The sequence below is a fragment of the Lissotriton helveticus genome, chromosome 12 (assembly GCF_964261635.1).
Source record: "Lissotriton helveticus chromosome 12, aLisHel1.1, whole genome shotgun sequence".
Lineage (NCBI taxonomy): Eukaryota > Metazoa > Chordata > Amphibia > Caudata > Salamandridae > Lissotriton > Lissotriton helveticus.
Genome location: NC_136073.1, coordinates 680,303,195 through 680,321,107, shown reverse-complemented (window position 1 = coordinate 680,321,107; position 17,913 = coordinate 680,303,195). Strand labels below are relative to the sequence as shown.

The following is a 17,913-nucleotide window of genomic DNA, read 5'->3' as shown; positions in this document are numbered from 1 at the left end:
ACCCTGCACACACTCCTCTACTCAGCCGGGAAAAGGAAGAAGCTCCCGGTAGTTACGCAAACTGTCTTTCAGGTCTGGCGGCGAGCGCTTGGTCGTGTGGGGTGGTGGAATAGGCTGACTGGGGAGACCCCGCTGTGGCAGAATGGCCGCCTGCCGGCCTTGTCGACCCTATCAGGGTTTCGAGGCTGGGACTTAATTGGAATCTCGGCGTTGGGACACGGTGTGAAGGGCACGACCCTTAAGTCCTTCCAGGAGTTGAGGGACGAGTTCGAAATGCCGAGTACCCAGTTCTTCCGATACCTACAGTTTCGTCATGCTATCTCCCCCGCATTGGAGGGGTTGTACTCCCTACCGGAGTTTAGTCCCATAGAAGCTAAACTGTTCATGGGTGAATTGACGGAGAAGAAGATATCATGCACATACCAATCCCTAGTCACACACTGTGCGTCCTCCTTGGATGGCCTACGGTCTAAATGGGAGAGAGATGTAGGTGGGATTGATGAGGAGGGGTGGAGGGAGGCTCTTGCGGCCCCGAGGGAGGCGGCTGTCGCCGTGCGGCTGCGCTTTATCCAATTTAAATACCTACACAGGGCTTATTATACGAGAGAGAGGCTGTGGCGGGCTGGATTGATTGCTTCCCCTGACTGTCTGAGGTGTGGTAGGGAAAGGGGCATGTTTCTGCATACGGTGTGGACATGTGGGGCTATAGCCCGATATTGGAAGCGTGTTTGGGACTGCTTGGATGAGGTCCTGGGCTGGCAGCTCCCGCGCACGTCGCAGCTGGGTCTTCTGCATGTCTTGGAAAAGGTGGGCGGCAACATCTATAAGAGACATCTCCTGCTCTTGGGCCTTACGGTTGCTAAGCGGGATGTGGCTGTGCCTGGAAAGATCCGGGGGCACCCCCAATTGGGGTCTGGAAACGGGGCATGGACTATTGCATGGGACTGGAACGCCCCGTATTTGAGGCCCGTGGCTGCCCCAGAAAACATTATAAAATCTGGAAAAGATGGGCAGAATATAGGGGGCTGTGGCTGGAGCCGCCGCAGGACGCACTAGTGGACCAACTGTCATGTATGCCGGGGCAAGAGTGAGAGTGCATCAACGTATCTGTACAGCCTATGTTGTTTTAGATTCTGGTGACCATCGTGAACGGGGCGGGGTGGGAACCGGGTGGGGGGATGTTGTGGGGTTGGAGGGAGGGATCCGGGAGGTTAATGTAATTTGTCTCATACAGCTTTTTATGCTGATTGCTGCCACTATGACCCTTGATTATTTGCTTACAGCCTCTCCAGTGACTGGAGCGCTGTGAATGTTTCCGCAATCCATATTTGAAATGTCAATAAAATTTGGTTTTGAAAAAAAAAAAGATGCATGATAAAAGTTTAAACCTATACTGCGTACTTACCTGCATGGTAAAGACTGTGTGATAAAGTCCCTGCGTTGTAAAGGCTGTGAGGTAAAGAATGTTTCCTCCAATAGTTAATTTACAATTGCAGCATAGATTTTCACCGAGTTTGTGAAGGCTGACAGGAGTCCAATGAGACCAATGGATCAAATGGGTACTATTTTGAGCCAAGTAACCAAAATGGTTTATTAAAAATTGTCAAATCCTTTATGAGTAATAAGGCCAGCTATTATCTAATATGCAGATTGGAAGGGAAATCTTAAATGCCAAGTTGTCAACAGTTAAAATATATCTAACTATCTAACTGTACCGAGTATCTCACAAATGGAAAAAAAATCAACGTTCCTAACTTTTGTAACTAATCTACAGCATAGGTACATCCTGGTGAGATTCCGTCTAAACTATATTCCTCTAATGTTGGGTATTCCAGGTAATGTTTATGTTGCTGCCGATCTCCCACTCTGTACTTGTGATAATCAGTCAATACAGAATGATATGCATTTTTTGCTTTTTTGTAAACATTACGATAATGAGACGAAAAGGTTTATCATCCCCATTTTGCGAAAAATGAATTTTAGACAATGTCGTATGGCCTTTTACTATTTACAGCTATTGTCTGATCCCTTTATCTGTTTCTCTGTGGCATCCTTTCTTTTAACTGCTCTAAAAAAGAGACGTTCAATCTGCGGATTCAATTAATTGTAATATGAACTTAATCAAGTATGAATTTTTATCATAAGTTTTGAAATTGTATAGCGATTGTATCTTAACAATTATCGAACTGTAAGGATGTGGAATGTTTTTATCTTTTATACATGTAGTATACTTTTATGCCTTCATCATGTTGGCGAAATAAAGTTATTCTAACTGACTGAGTAATAAGGCTTCAAAGGTGCTCCAACCTCTGATTATAGAAAAATTAATAGTATGCCTTTTCGCCTATATGGTGAATCCCAGGCTGTGAAGCGGGGAAGATTTTAGCTAAGGTGTGGCTCACTGGTTAGAGGCGGCAGACCTGTAAGCAGAGAACGGCCCGGGACCAGGGTTCAATTCCCGACGCGGCAGGGTCTTGGACCAGGGTCAGCGGACTCGATAATTCTCGCCTCAGTGCCTACTCTAACCAGGGAACACACTCGGTAACTCTGGGCATTAGCTTGCCTCATCTCTACAACGGCCCCCCACAGACGCCGGTGATGCCTGGTTTCACCCTGGAGATACCCAGAAAGGGACAATCTCACAGGGAAAACCAGGACGGGTTCCCCAGCGGTCTACAGCGCCAGGACACTCGGGTAGAGTAACAGTGCGCTTTACAAGTATCCAACATTTATTGTGGCTTTAGGCATTGTTGACTCCCAGCGTTTTTTATCAGCCAGTGGTCGAGATAGGGGAATATCCTGCCCCTTCTGAGAGAGGGGCGGCTACTAACACCATGTATTATGTGAAAACCCTTGGGACAGTGGTGAACCCACGGGGAAGTACTTAAATTTGTAGAGCTCCCTACTTACCCCAAAAGCAGGGGTAGTTTCTTTGGGCAGGGTGGGTGGGTCTGTGAAAGTAGTCGTTCTTGAGGTCTAATACGGTCATGTTGTTAACTTGCTGAAGCAAAGGAATGAGTTTCTGCAGAGTTGCTATGTGGAAATTTTCAGTCAGGATACATTTGTTGAGGGGCATGAGGTCCAAGACTGTAAAGAGAGTAGATGCTCTTGCCCCGGTATAGAGGGCATCTACTTTATTACACCATTGAAAAGGACCCAATGCATCTCTTTCAGGCGAGCCAGTTGGGTGTCGCACACAGTCATTGACAGTCACTGAGGTAGCATTGAATTGGTGGTCATCAAGGACTGTCAACTGCAGCAGCGCAAAGTGTAGGTCTCATGTTGCCAGTCGTAGTTGGTGGTCACGGTCATGCGAAGAGTAGGTCTCACCGGAACTTTGTGTTGGTGGTTGTGGCGGGTGGCAGAGTCTTGCCATGAACTGGCCCGTTCACAGTGGGGAGGAGTCCAAACTTCAGGATTTTCACCTTTCATTTAAGACAAGTACACTCTAATGACAGCCAAGGGTCCAGGACCCGGGGGGACACCTCTCGCGGATAAGGGACTGACTCCAGCAGAGGATAAGGCAGTTCCAGTTGCAGCAGGTCAGCTAAGCAGTTGTAGGGAGGCCTCTAAAGCTTGTGACCCTGTAGCTTATACAGGAGTACAGCCAACTGTCCCTTGGATTTTCTTTGGTTAGCTTGGAATAAAAGCAAGCAGGGCCAGTCTTTCTTCTCAGGCAAAAAGGCAGAGAAGGGTTGGTATCAGATTCCCTTGTGTGTGCAGGAGGCAGAACTCTCTGAAGTGAGTGTGGGGCTGGGTCCAACCCCCCCCCCCTCTCCCCCCCCCCCCCCCCCCCCAAGTCATCCTGCCAGTATGGCCCTTCTGTTCACACCTAAGGCTCCTGTGTATTTTTGTCTAGAAGCAATGCACAAACACCAACGGTAGAGCCTTTCACAAGCATGTGACTGAGGAAACTGGCAGAAGACACAAAGGGTTGGGACAAGATATGCCAACGTTCTAAAAGTGTAATTTGCTGAATTGGGACTTAAAATCCCACTTACCACGAAAGAGGATTTTAAATTACAATCCATTTGAGAATGAACAGCATATCTCCATCTGCTCCCAATCAAACTTTAATATTAAGGTAACCCAGTGTTAATCAATGTTAGATATGGGCTTTCCAACAGGGAAGCCCGACGTTAGGACATGTCAAAATAAAATACACATGTCCTACTTTTAAGATATAATGCACCATGCCCTATGAGCCTTTAGGGTCTACCTTAGGAAGGTTTACACCTCACAAAAAGTTTATTTTGCCAGATTGAACTGGCAGATTAAAACTGCACTACAGGCTGCAGTGGCAGGACAGACACTTTAGAAGGCTACTTTAGTGGGTGGCACAATGGGTGCTGCTGCCCAATAGACCCATTTAATTTACAAGCCCTAGGTACATGCTAGTCTAATTAGAATTGCAACACGCTGATACCATTTGAAACGCCGCGCCTTGCACACTGAAACGCTGCTCTATGCACTCTTTCTATTGATGGATTAGGTCGTTTTAATATTTTTAACTTTAGCTGGTAACTTTTTTAAATAGCTGGCTAATTTAGGGTCTCATTTAAGGCTTACATTCCGCTTGTTTGCCCGCTCCTGCCCGCATTGCCTGCACTTAAAATTGAGTTGCACAACTCACCATTTTGGTGAGTCCTCGCGTCCCCTCTGCTCCCGACTGCCATTTTAGGTGAGGGACCAGGGACTCCTGCACGCTTCCAAGACGCCATCTTGGTTAGCGCACTAGTGTTGCAGGGAATACAGCACCAACACTATTTAAAGATCAGGGATGCAAGCGCACAGCGCGCAGCGGGCGCACCACTGGCGCACCAGAGGTAAGCCCGTCTGCACCCGGCCGCGCCCGGCCGGGCCCAGGGACCAGGAATCCTGTTCAACAACATATTTATACAGATGAGACACTCATAGCACTGAAGACAGGCAATGAGGTGTTAGAGGGAACTGCGCTAGCCAGGCTACGAGAGGAGTCATTATTGAGGGATTTTATTGAGGAAGGGAAGGGAAGGGAACTACATTGGCTCAGAGACATTCTCGTGTGAATACGATAAATGACCTGAAGGTAGCAGTGCTCAATACGCGTTCACTGCAAAAACATCATCTTGAAGTGTTCTCCCTTCTTCTCGAAGGGGATATTGATATTTTAGCTCTTACGGAAACATGGTTGGGGGACACATCCACCCCAGATATTCTGGCAGCACTGCCAATAGAATTTGATGCGCTATGGCATAACCGACCTGGGGACTCTAGGGGTGGGGGAGTTGCGGCCATTATTAAAAGACTCTCACGGTGATCCAAATTGTAGCAGAAAACTGTGACAGTGCGGGGCTTCTGGGAATAAAAATCTCCCTGAAATCCTCCTGTATTGTGATGCTAGTAGTGTATCGTCCACCTAAATGCTCCCCAGACTTTAACGATGTCTTTCTGGAGCTCCTAACAGATCTCGGATCAAGATATAAACATCTCCTTGTGGTAGGGGATTTTAATTATCACTGGGACAAGTTACCCAGAGATTCTGTAGAGGATGTGTTCGAAACAAATTTGACCTCTTTGGACCTGCTACAATTGGTAAATGGCCCTACTCATATTATGTGCCATACTTTGGATTTGATCTGGTTTCTTAACCTCGGGTGGAGATTACAGATATCAGTCCCTGTGTATGGTCGGATCATTTCTTGATAAGATGCTGGGTACCATGTGACTGTCCTCCTCTATCGACAGCACCCTTGTGGAGGAAGGTTAGATCCTGGAAGAAAGTGGAAGCTGAATCTTTAGTCTCTACGCTTCGTTCAATTCCTCTCCCAGTCATGTGCGAGGGTAACCTGGATCAAAAAAGTGTAGCATTAATATCTCGGCTTCAGGTCGCAATTGATAAACTAGCCCCTGAATGGATAGAGAGGGTTAGAGTGAAAGGAAAAGGAACCCCTTGGTTTGATGCTACTCTAAGGGAGGAAAAACAACTTCTCCGTCAAGCAGAGAGGAGGTGGAGACTCAACTACAAGCTAGTGGACCTTGACATTTCTAATGCTCTTCTGTCTAAATATAAATCAGATATCCTACTCAGGAAGGCAGCCTTTTATGAGGGCAGAATCGGCCGGGCCTGTAACAAACAAAAAGAGATCTTTGCTATTCTGAAGGAACTTACGCAGATGGGGGGCAGAGCTCCAACAATCGACCTCCCGAACTGTGATACTTTCCAGGAGTTTTTCCTTCAGGAAGTCCGGGATATCATCCTGGATATCACTATAATCTCGACTGATCTCAGTGTATTAGATCCACCCAGCCCTCCCTGCCTGAGTAGGAATCGGAATAGTGTTCTCTGCTTGGACGCAGTTAGTCTGACAGCAATAGCCAACCAGATCAAATCCGGCTCTAGAATGGACCCTTGTCCTCCGAGGATATTTCAAATGGCCCTGCCGGGTTTGGAAAAGCAGCAGCTGGATTGACTCAATGAGTCGCTAGACTCAGGATATTTGCCAGTGAACTTGAAGGAAGCTAGGGTTATCCCCCTCCTGAAAAAAGCAGGGGCGGATATAAAAGTTTTAAAAAACTATAGGCCCATCTCTCAGCTTCCTTTCTTGGCAAAAATCCTGGAAAAACAGGTCCTGAATACCTTGGCTAGCTATCTGGAAGATCATGAACTACTCCATCCCAGACAGGCAGGTTTCAGATCATACCATAGCACTGAGCTGGCGATGGCCTCCATTGTTGACGACCTGAGAATCAGTGCCGACAATAAACAGCCATGCGCCCTGATTCTCTTAGATCTGTCAGCAGCATTCGACACGGTCAGCCATTCTATCTTGCTGAACCGTGTGTCTAATCTGGGGATAAAGGGGCAAGCATTTAAATGGCTAAACTCCTTTCTAACCGGCCGGACTCAGAGAGTGCAAATGGGAGATCAACTATCATCTGCCAGCCCAGTAACTTGTGGTGTGCCCCAGGGCTCTGCATTGTCCCCCCTTTTATTAATATCTATCTGCAGCCCTTAGTGGAAGAGCTAACACGAAGAAACTGCCAAGTCTTTAATTACGCAGACGACACTCAACTGCTGGTCCAACTCAATAACACCAGCCAGGCTCAAGAATGTTCTCAGGTTTACGGTTAACTGGATGGCAAATAACCTCTTGAAGTTTACCCGGATAAAACCGAGGTGCTTATCATCGCAACACAAAACAGCTCCTGGTGTGAGCTTTTCTGGCCCCAGGGAGAGTAGTAAAAAGCCTAGGACTGAAAATTGATTCAGACCGGTCCATGGCCCCCCAATTCTCCGCAGTAGTAGGCACCTGTATAGGCCTACTTAGGCAACTGCGGAAACTTGTTCCCATTCTCTCTGTTCCGGCAGTACAATCCATTGTGTCCGCCACAGTTATTTCTCTGCTGGAATATGGCAATGCTCTTTATCTAGGCCTCCCTTGGAAACTCCTCAGGAAATTGCAGGTAGTTCAAAATGATGCATCCAGGCTCATCTTCTCCCTACCGAGGAGAACACGAGCTACCCCCCTTCTACATAAACTGCACTGGTTGCCCATTGAACACCGAGTGCAATTTAAGTGCCTTTGTATAGCCCACAAAGCTATTTATGGAGAGGCTCCTAAATACATTAAAGATCGACTGGTAAAGTACACCCCAAGAAGAGCCTTGCGCTCCTCCAAGGCCTGTAAGCTTGCCCCATCGAGATTTAAACTCAAATCCAAGGGTGGTAGAGCTCTGTCGGTCCTCCTTCCTCAAATCTGGAATGAGCAACTAGAAATCTTACAAGGGGAATCTGTGCTAATATCCTTCAGGAAGTCTCTGAAGACCCACTTGTTTAAAAAGACAATAGCCTCAATTTAAACTGCCAGCTTGGTTGCTGGCGGATCATCAGTGGCTATCTGTTTTGTTCCTTTCTTTAAAAGCGCTTAGAGACTAGTGGTGATTTGCGCTATAAAAAAATAAAGTAACATAACATGCAGTACCATTTACTAGGGACTTGCAAGTAAATTAAAATTTACCAATCAGCCATATGCCAACTGTACCATGTTTCAGGGAGCGAGCACAAGCACTTTACCACTGATAACTAGGAAAATGTGCTCAGAGTCCTAATAGCAACAAAAAACGGTTAAGGGACAGAAGGCAAACATCTGGAGGGCTGCAAATGTTTTAAAGTGAAAAAGAAAACATTTCACCTATTAGGCTGGCGGAATGAATTAGTAACACTTACATTGAAGAGTGAGTGATAGTGTGGTGCACAAGAATTGTAGCAGCAGACCTTCCAATGCCGCACCTGAAACCCAGTTCCAAAAATTTAAGAGTTTTGTGTGCAGCCACCCTCGACGTCAGCTGCTAATTGGCGTCGCTGTGCTAACCAGATCACAGGTAGTTTTTTTTACTTGTATGGGGGCGCACAGAAAAAGAAGTCCAAAAGAACTGTCAATTTTTAAATATATGAAAACGTTCCTTTATTCTGTATTGTTCATTTTAAAAAAACACAGCCACAGTTCAATTTGCAACAAAAAATCAGCCAACGTGCCCCCATACAAGTCAAAAAAAGTGAGTGATAGTGTGGTTATGAGCACAGCTGTATTTTTTAAATTCATATTGTAATCAGAACCTTGAAATTGGGCAGAGGCTGAAAATTTTATTGAACAGTGTTATGATTGGTTTCCTGTTCAAGTCCTACATGAATCAAACACCACAACAAGTGCATCTAAAATGATTGCCTGGTCAATTTACATAGCCAAAAATGAATTGGAATTAGATACTTTCCTCTTTTCATTACATCTTTTTTTTGGAGAGGGAGGGAGGGGGCCTCTACATCCAAATTAAAAAAATCCCCTCTATCCTGCCACTGTTTCACATCTCTCAAGTGATCCTCGTTTTAGCACTGTTCTCATACAGCAATTAATTACAAATTTCTCACTATTACTTTCCCCAATATCCATCAAGTCCCATACATTTAAACAGAAAAAGATCCTATTGGTCTGGAATGCCAATGTTAGAGGATACTACTTACAACTCAGACAGGGTGAGAGCAATAGCAGAGAACTGCTTTCAGAACAACCATTCCTGCTATTGTTCCAGCCTCTGGATTAAATTCATATTCTTTTATAGGGCCCATTGCAAATGTTGTCCTCCAAGTGCTCATAATCTCTGGTAGATAAAGGAACTGAGGCACAAGAAGACAAGCAACAAATAATTTGGTCAAGAGCGAAAGTTAGGATCGGAACCCAGGTGTCCCTGGTCCTATATCTTCAACTAGAATTAGACCAAATCCTAAGAGAATGAGCTAGTAAAAGAGGAAGGGATATAAGGAGGAGACAAGCCATTATATCACATATGGCTCCTAGGGCCTCTTACCCATAAACTACAAAACTAACATCTCAACATTCCTTGCCCCTACAACCCTTCTTCCATTTATGCAACCAACTAAAATTCTGTTCCCTTGATCTGGTAAGGAATCTGGTACTTTAAAAATATTTCCAGGGATGGAATGTTTGGGGCTTCCATAGTGCCATTCATACCCTAAACCAGTTACTTGCTAATGATGGACCAGTGGAGGGACAGAGAAGAAACACTTTTGCCCACTTTATTACATTACATTGCGCCTGATGAAAAGACGACAAGGGTGGGAGAGAAAAGCTGCACTGCTTAATCTTCCTCACTTACCAGGCTCCTTGACCTGGAGAGCCTTCCCCCTTGTAGCTCTCTCTCGGTGCCTCTCACACCTTGCCTACACGTGTTAGAGCACCTGTGAAGAACACGCTTTATCTTCAACCGCAGAGAGCTGTGACATACCTTTAATACCAGAGTGGAATAGGGCAACCTAACAAATGCTAAAATTGGCCCACTAACCTCATAAAGCTGGAGAAGACATTTGAGGCAGTTTCTAGACAGATTAAAAAGTCCCTGTGCAAGTAAATATGAATCTAGGTGGGGGAGGTTGAGCCAGGGCAGCTAATGATCGGCCTGGGAATTTGAAGATTCTAGCATGCATTTCAGGCTGTGCTAATGCATCCTAGGCTCTGCATGGATATCCGAGTTTATGTTGGTAATTTGAGGTGGGGCCCGGACATTTGAAACTATGCTGGGTATAGTTGTGTCTGTCATACCATGGCCACAGCGAGTTAAAATAACTGTGGAAAGTAAGACAGGCTTGTTCTTACTTTTATTGTTCTCTTATTAATCTTGCCTTCAATTTAGCTTTAACTGGACTGTTGTATCTTACGACTAATATATATGTTAGGCTTACTTCAGCAAGTGTGGCTTCTCACTAGTCTCAAGTCTCTGACTCGGGCTGAAAAGGGAACACTTGTGTCACACTAGGCAGTCTACCTCTTAAGTCCTTCAGCAGCTGCAGAATTTCTTCTAACTTGTCATGGAATAAATCTTTACACTTAGGAAAGAGAAAGTTAGATTTTTGTTTCTATTCCATTCGTTCCTCTATGCAGGTGTGAAGATCTCCTGGAAGTAAAAGGCGAATACTAGATATGCTTGAGGGGCTAGTTTGTATCTAGTCCTGTGGTCAGTTAACCCAAACCAACTGTCTAAACTCAAAGATTGCCCCAAACCTACTGGGGAGAACAATTCACTGCATGTGCCTGTTCTTATTAGTTTCCCATGGCCATGTGGCAACCATGTTCAAGAGAAATTGTCACTCTCAAGATGGCAATTTCCCTCAGACCATTTCCACTACAAAGGGCATTGAATTTGGAGGAGAAACATGCAGCCAATTACCTATGTAAGGTGGGCACTATAGCCACAGTCCCAGACTACAACCCTAGTGCAGGTGCGGCTCTGAACATTACAACATTAACATCCTCAAATTAGTTTGGTGTCAGCGTTGTGTATTCTCTGATTGATGATGTTAGACAGAGCACAGGCATTTACAAAGAATTTAGGAGGGACTGTGAATCTATGGAATAGCATCAGGAGAGAGGAGACCGCAAACTCAGCCCACTGCTAAAGCCAATGAGGCACCCTAAAGCCTTAGGGACTACATACACACAGGGGGACCCCAACATGGGTGTCCCACAGTGCATGAATCCAAGCACATGCATACACACTTCTCATACAATCACAGGGAATCCGGAGCATGTTCAAGAAATACTACACAGACTTACACAGGAGTACTAGTAAGAAGTGTCTTCACTGAGATGCAGGTAAAAAGGTCTGCCTGTACCTTACTCTATAATTAGCTGCCACCAAACATTAGTAGTGTCATAGCTTGGTCATCCTAGTCAAAGGAGAACCAACATCCACTGAAGTGAACCTAAACATTTGTTGGTGAACCCAGTGCTAACATTCAGACCTATAACTGGTATTTCAAAGAAATGTGTCACTCAGTCTCATTTTCTTTGAGGCAACATGATATACCCATCCCAAAATTAACATACTGTTTTGTGCACTATTTAGTTGTATACAAAAAGGGCATTCTTTTTAAGCGGTCTTGAATGGAGAAGTCCTCCAGCTCTATGTTTAGAGTTCACAGATTTAGTGCTTTTCAATTATTATTTGTTTTTATCATGTTGCTGTCCCACCATTTCATCTACTTTGCTGTTTATAAGCTATTATAATGTTAGCCATGCTGTTATGACCCATCCTGGCAAATCATAAAATTACACCTTCACCTCTGAACTAACTGATGGCTAGAGCCATATGCATCTATAAAGTCAGGTTTTCAAAGGCATTTATAAACCAACAGTTACATTTGTTGACACTTTTCAATTCATCACGTTGTCTGCTTTTTTCCTCATTATTGCCCTCTCGTCATGTTCTTCGTCATTGGTTAGGCAACATCTGTACATATTAATAGTTGCATCCAGCAGAATCTTGCCTATATCAGAAGTTCTAACAAGTGTTATGAAGTAATCTATGTATAACAATACTGAATTCTTACTCTGAGGCTACCATGAGCTACCAAACACCTAAGCTATCCCAACCTTCGCCAACTTCCCAATAATATTAAGTGATAAACAGTACCTAACCAATAATCAGAAACATCAATACAAAATGCTCACCCAAAAGCCTAGCCATAACCTCTGTAAGGCTTATTTTCATTCGTCCCAGTCTAAACTAATTGGGAATTTCAGCCCATGTACAGTACTAAAACAAAATGGAGACTTTCATTATACAAATAATTGTCATACTGTCAGTTTTTAACTGGAAAAGAGCTAATGCTGGTTGAAAACATCCAGCAAAGACCCTATGACAAAGACCCTATGGAAAGAAGAGGGCTCGTGAGCACCATGTGTCCTGCCTAAAGGCATCATATATTTTTCAACAAATCAAACAAAACGCTATCACCACAAAATTTTTGTGAAAATCAAAGTAATGAACATGAACACACCCCTTGGTACCCACAACAGCAAGGCTACAACATTTAGCATAACAGCAGAGTCCGGTTTAAACAGACATTGTTGATACTACTTGGTTTCCTAACCTGTTGCAATGCCAGTTTCTTGTTCCAGTTGTTGATAAAGCTTATTTGAATAATCTGCCATCTTTGTTTCAATAGAGATGTGTTTGACGGTACTCACAATGCCAGCACAAAAGCGCGTGGATCCAGCTGCCAATCTAAATATTGAGACAAAACAATAATAATTTGTAAGCCTTTCAGTCTGAAGAGAAGTAAAACACAGAGAATGTCAATAAACACAAGATACTAAGCCAGGCGCAAACTGTCAAGATCTTTGAGTAACCTGCGCCAATACTATAGAATACGTGGAGCTGATATTGCTGCACATGTTTGCTGCTCCAACTCCTTCCATGCTAGTTTACCTCTCTACACTAGTTCATCTTCTAAACCAGTCTTTGAATGCTATGTCTCCAAATTAGCTGTGTGTGCAAAGACTCTAAATCACAAAGGAACATGTGTCGTTTAATGCCTTCACTTTACCTATCATGCATTTTGCTGCAATGCACAAAACCTCATTTATTGAAGATTTTGGAGCTCTCGTGGCTGTGCTCATCTTGTTAAGAGTTTGTTCAACTTTTACTTATGCCTAGAGAGAACCAATGCCAGCATGTTCTATGAATATCTTCCATCTGCTGTGTAAGTGTGATGGCTTAGTGAGCTGTACCTGCAATGCTTCACCGTTAGACTCTCTAGGGGTGACTGCTTACCACGGTGGTCTGAAGCATTTCAGCTTTCTTTCCTCTCATCTAAGTTCACTGCACCATTTTGGTACTGCCCTATTAAGGGACCCTTGTGCCGAGTACTAGAAACTGTGTCTCTATCATTTAATCTAGATTATCCTTTAATGTAGATTGTCCTAACAATCTGTGGACTGAGTAATTCTCAACTGCTTTGTACATCACTCGGGGTGGGCAAAATCATGAGACTTATCTCCATAACTCATCTGGATGACCCATCTAAAGATGTGCGGATGTCTTGATTATTTAGGCCCCTACACCTGTATAACTACTTACAGTTGTATTTTCCCAACTTTCATGTTATGAACGTTTTTGCCAATTAACAATTATCAATAATCTAATTATATGCTAAGCGTGCTCACAATTTAATCACAAAGTTTATTAAAGTATTGACAATAAGCTGAACTATCCATGTCTGCCTAAAAGGCAAATATATGTGAATGTATTTTTCCTGATACTTGTTGTTTTGCAATGACACCTATAAACTAATGTAGAGGCTCTAACAATGGCAATTCATAGGCTTTTATAGATTTTTCTCACTGTATTACCCGCATATATTTATAATGCACAACATTTGAAATGAGTTAAAGTCCCATTAGGCGAGGACTCCTTTGAACTGAAAATAAGTGAGTTCACACATTTTTTCACCCACGAGGACAGTGGATTAACTTGGGTGGGTTAATGCTTTGATTATGATTAGCATAGCAGCCTCCTCTACAGTCGCTTGTCATATAAAATTCCCTATCATATGAACTTTTAACAAGGCCATTATGGGATTTTCTTGACATGTCTGATTAGACTGAGGAGCTCCACAGAGACAACCAACCATGCAAGAGCTTCTGGCGTGACTGAAGTCGTCCTAACACTGACCTACACTCCGTGATTTAGCCCAGGGAAGGTCGGTGAGACAGCAGTCTTTTTATCCAGTTCTGTAGGCTCACACGCTATTTCCCTTGGCTCAGGGTCTGAATAGTTCTTAGCTGAGACACAGATCTCAACAGGCTAAATCAGTCAAGGGCTTTGGGATACGAGTAATTCCCAGTTATCCTCTCATCACGGAGTACTAGGGTCAGATTTTGGTGCAAGTGTCTCCGATTTACATGCCACCTAGTCTAGACAGCCCTGTTTGGAGCAGTTGAATGGCTCATGATTGGGCTTATCTTCAAAGCTTCTCAATTGTGGATCGGCCAGGTAAAAGAGACGTTGGCTTTATCCATGGTTCGGCATTCATATACGTTCCCTGATGCCTCTTCTTCACATCTGTAAAGATCTTGGATGCAATATCACTTCATTTCTAAAACAGACGTGATTAAAGAATCTTCGTCCTATCTAAAGTTCCAGGATATGAGTAATTATCTGTGACCATTGCAATTCTCCGCCAGGAAGTCCTGACCAGAAATCCTTGTTAAAACCTGGCTCTGTCCTTCTACATTTGTTTATTCATCAGAACAGATTTCGCAGGTGCCAATTTAAATATCTGAGCCCCAAACAAATTAAAATTTGTATAACAGCATAAATTATACTAAGAAAGCAGGCATGAAGGGAGCTGAGGTGTGAAGCATAGCTGGAACAGAAATGCATTTGCTATTAGGGTGAATGTAATGTGCCTCTAGGTACATTTCCCTAAAACCAATAAAACTCTCCAGAGAAAAGAATGGTGAAAGCATTCGACACAATCTTACCTCCCCTGCTCCAGCAGGACAATATCCTTCCAGCCCATCTTTGAGAGGTGATAGGCTACAGAGGTTCCCATGATACCTCCCCCACAAATTACTACTTGAGCATGGGAAGGAAGAGGCACAGGTTGGGGTTCGGGAACACTGGAACTGCTGCGTAAGGAGCTAAATACACCACGCCAACCCGGACAGCACCGGACATCCAACAGAAGCCTGGGCAACATACTGGAGGGGAGAGGCCCAGCCCTGTGTTACAGCCACTCTGCAGAGAGAACCAAAAATGCATGATGTTGACACAATATTCATTTACAGTGGAAATTTTTTTTTTTTTTAAGGAAATCACTTCTTCAATTTCCAGCTTCAATTTGTCACTGGAATTTTAGGTGTTATCTCTGAAACACTACTTGATAAAAGTTAAAGCTGTATGAAATACTTGCCTGTGACACAAAGGAAGCTTGATTATTTTAAGAAACAAGACCTGCAAATCCCACATTTCATTTAAAGATGCAAAATGGAAGTTGCACCTCAAATCAACATACATGTAGAACAAGTTACTTAACTTCGATAACCCCTTTTCTAGTAGAGTCTATATCTGACCTTAGAATTGTTACCTCAGAATATTCCACAGAAGTCATATTGGATCCAGAAAATCCTTAGCAGTACCCCTGTGCACCGGTAGATGGAGCCGACGGCTCCGCATCAACTTCATCCCTGCCAGATGTGACGTGCGCAGTGTCTATATAGGAGCCGCCTTGGTGCACTGAGAGCAATTTATTTTGTGACGCACTCTGCATCCACAGGTGCAGAGCCACGTCAGACTATTTATCATCAGTGTGCTGGATCTAAGAGGACCTTCCATGTAAGGAAGCGTAGTTCACAGAGCGGGGAGGAAGAGAGGGTTGGTAAGGAATCTGCAGCTAGATAAGAGTCTCTACCAAAGAGGCGTTACCTAAGAAATTAACATGTCCTTCTAGAAAAGACTTCAAATTGCAGAATAAATACCTTAGAATAAATACCACAGCAATAACCTTCCTGGCGGAGTGGCTGAAAATGGACTTAAACTGAGAAGTCCTGTAGAACCGAGTGAGTAAAGTGCCCCTCTCAACGGACCTGACCATCTAGTCAGTAGTGCCTTGTTGAGGTATGAGAGGACGTCCACATAGCTGCCTGGAAAATGTCAAGGTCAGGTACTCCATGTGCTAATGCAGTAGTCCTAGCCTTGGCTCTGGTAGAGTGAGCTCTCAATCCTTCTACAGGCTGCTTCTTCACCTACGTGTAGCACAGTTTTATGCAGCTTATAATCCAGCGAGAGAAGGTACGACTGATATCAAAACTAAGGGCCCTCTTTGGGGCTAAACAACGTAGCCTCTCCTCCTCCCAAGAAGGGTGAGGCAGAGCAAAGAATGTTGGAATGGTAATTGCTTGGCTGACGGGGAGGGGAATTATCACATTATGTAGGAAGGAGGTATGCGTTTAGGGAACCTGTTTGTCCTGGAAGCATGTATTATACAGAGCCAGCTTTAGAGAGGTGTGACAAGTGTGGTGGCACTGGGCCCTGACTTGAAAGGGGGGTGCTGACCTCAGGGAGAGGCGTGTGATTAGCAATAACTTACGATTTAAAAATAGCTGCTGCCGAGTTCCTTGTGTGTTCAGCTTTCAGGCAGCAATAAAAATGTGACGATAAATCTTGTGATTAATGTTCCTGCTAGAGAGGGAGCTCGGAGTTTTGTCTAGTGACAGATATAGCTCACCATATGGTAGTGCAGAGGGTTAATATGCCTGCTACAAGGGCGCATGCCATGCAGATCACTATGTGGATTACTGCTTTTGTCACAGAGAACCTTTTGTTACTGCAATTCATAAGATACAATCCTAAAATAGAACATTGACAATTACTTTACTGTCTTTAAAGAATTGCATGCAAAATGCATTAAATATGTTAGGACGGAATGTATTTTTTCTCAAGTCTTTTATTATCTATTCCTAATGTTGCTAAAAAGGGTTTGATTGGGTACATATACATTCTGCTTCAAAACAACAGAAATGAAAGTGAGAAAAGGGCTATGGAGAGATATGGGGCACTTTGCCCCAGCGTTAGTGAGGGAATCCGAAGAGGAGGTTATGGGCGGGAAGGGGAAACAAAAATGGTTGTCCCATAGGGCGCCACATGGGCTAAAACCGGCCCTTGTATAATATGGAGGCTGGACCGAGAGAACATGAAGCTCGCTCATCCTCCAGGCCGATGTGATGGCCACTAAGAAGACCGCCTTGAGGGTCAGAAGCCTGGGAGGACAGCTATGCACAGGCTCAAAAGGAGAGTCCTCTAAAAAGTTGAGGCCGAGATTCAAGTCCCACTGGGGAAGAACAAAAAGGAGAAGGAGGAAACCTGTTTTACAAACCTTTCAGAAACCGGTCACTCAAACAGGGGAAAGCTGATCTAGCAAACTCAAAAAAGTTGACGGGGGGCGTAGTCTCGCTGGGAATGCAGACGCACGCTGCGGGAGCTCTGGCCACTCGTTGCTTTTTAACACAATTATCTCGGAGCTGGGGGCTCGTAGGCGCTGCTGCAGAGGGTGCTTACCTGGCTGAGGGCGAGAGGTGCCTACGGATGGACGGTAAACTGCTTTGACATGGCGGGTGAGGTTGAAGGGTCGCTGCGCCTTGGCCTCCCGACCCGGACAGAGGCAGCTGCCATCTTAAGGCGCCCAGGCCTGGGTCACCTCGGTGGATGCAGAGAGCGGTCCTGAGACACTTTGGAGCCTCCTGGTGCAGTGCTGCTTCGGGACTGACAGCGCAGTGGCTGGGGTGCCTCTGCAGGACTGGACGGCGCTTGGATTTCTCACTCGGGACGCCATTTTAACTGTGGAGCCCCGGGCGCCCTCCGGCGGCGTGTGCTGCGGATTGCCCCCCCCCAGACCGGAGCAGCGGGGCATATGCACCGCCCGAGATTGTGCAAGAGGTGACCGGGATCGATTCAGCTGTGAGCGTGGGCACCCTGCCCTTGGGGGCTGCAATTGGAGGCGGCCACCATCTTGGCTGCAGCGGTCCCGGGCAGTCTGGTGTTGTGGGCGTCTGTCGTGACTGGAGGACTGCGGGC

At 44.8% G+C, this 17,913-nt stretch overlaps 1 protein-coding gene across 2 annotated transcripts in view; it reads right to left on the bottom strand.

Moving 5' to 3' along the window:
- Positions 1 to 17,913, bottom strand: part of PDPR (pyruvate dehydrogenase phosphatase regulatory subunit) — a 795,794-nt gene that overhangs the window by 709,204 nt on the left and 68,677 nt on the right. The window contains exons 1-3 of one of the 2 annotated variants that reach the window (XM_078670676.1): positions 17,398 to 17,418; positions 14,823 to 15,078; positions 12,428 to 12,561 (exon numbers count right to left, since the gene is read on the bottom strand). In XM_078670676.1, the coding sequence (XP_078526802.1) occupies positions 12,428 to 12,561; positions 14,823 to 15,040 (352 nt within the window). In that variant the 5' untranslated portion in view covers positions 15,041 to 15,078; positions 17,398 to 17,418. Of the gene's footprint in view, positions 1 to 12,427; positions 12,562 to 14,822; positions 15,079 to 17,397; positions 17,419 to 17,913 lie in introns of those variants that run through there. The other variant, XM_078670675.1, reaches the window with a different exon arrangement.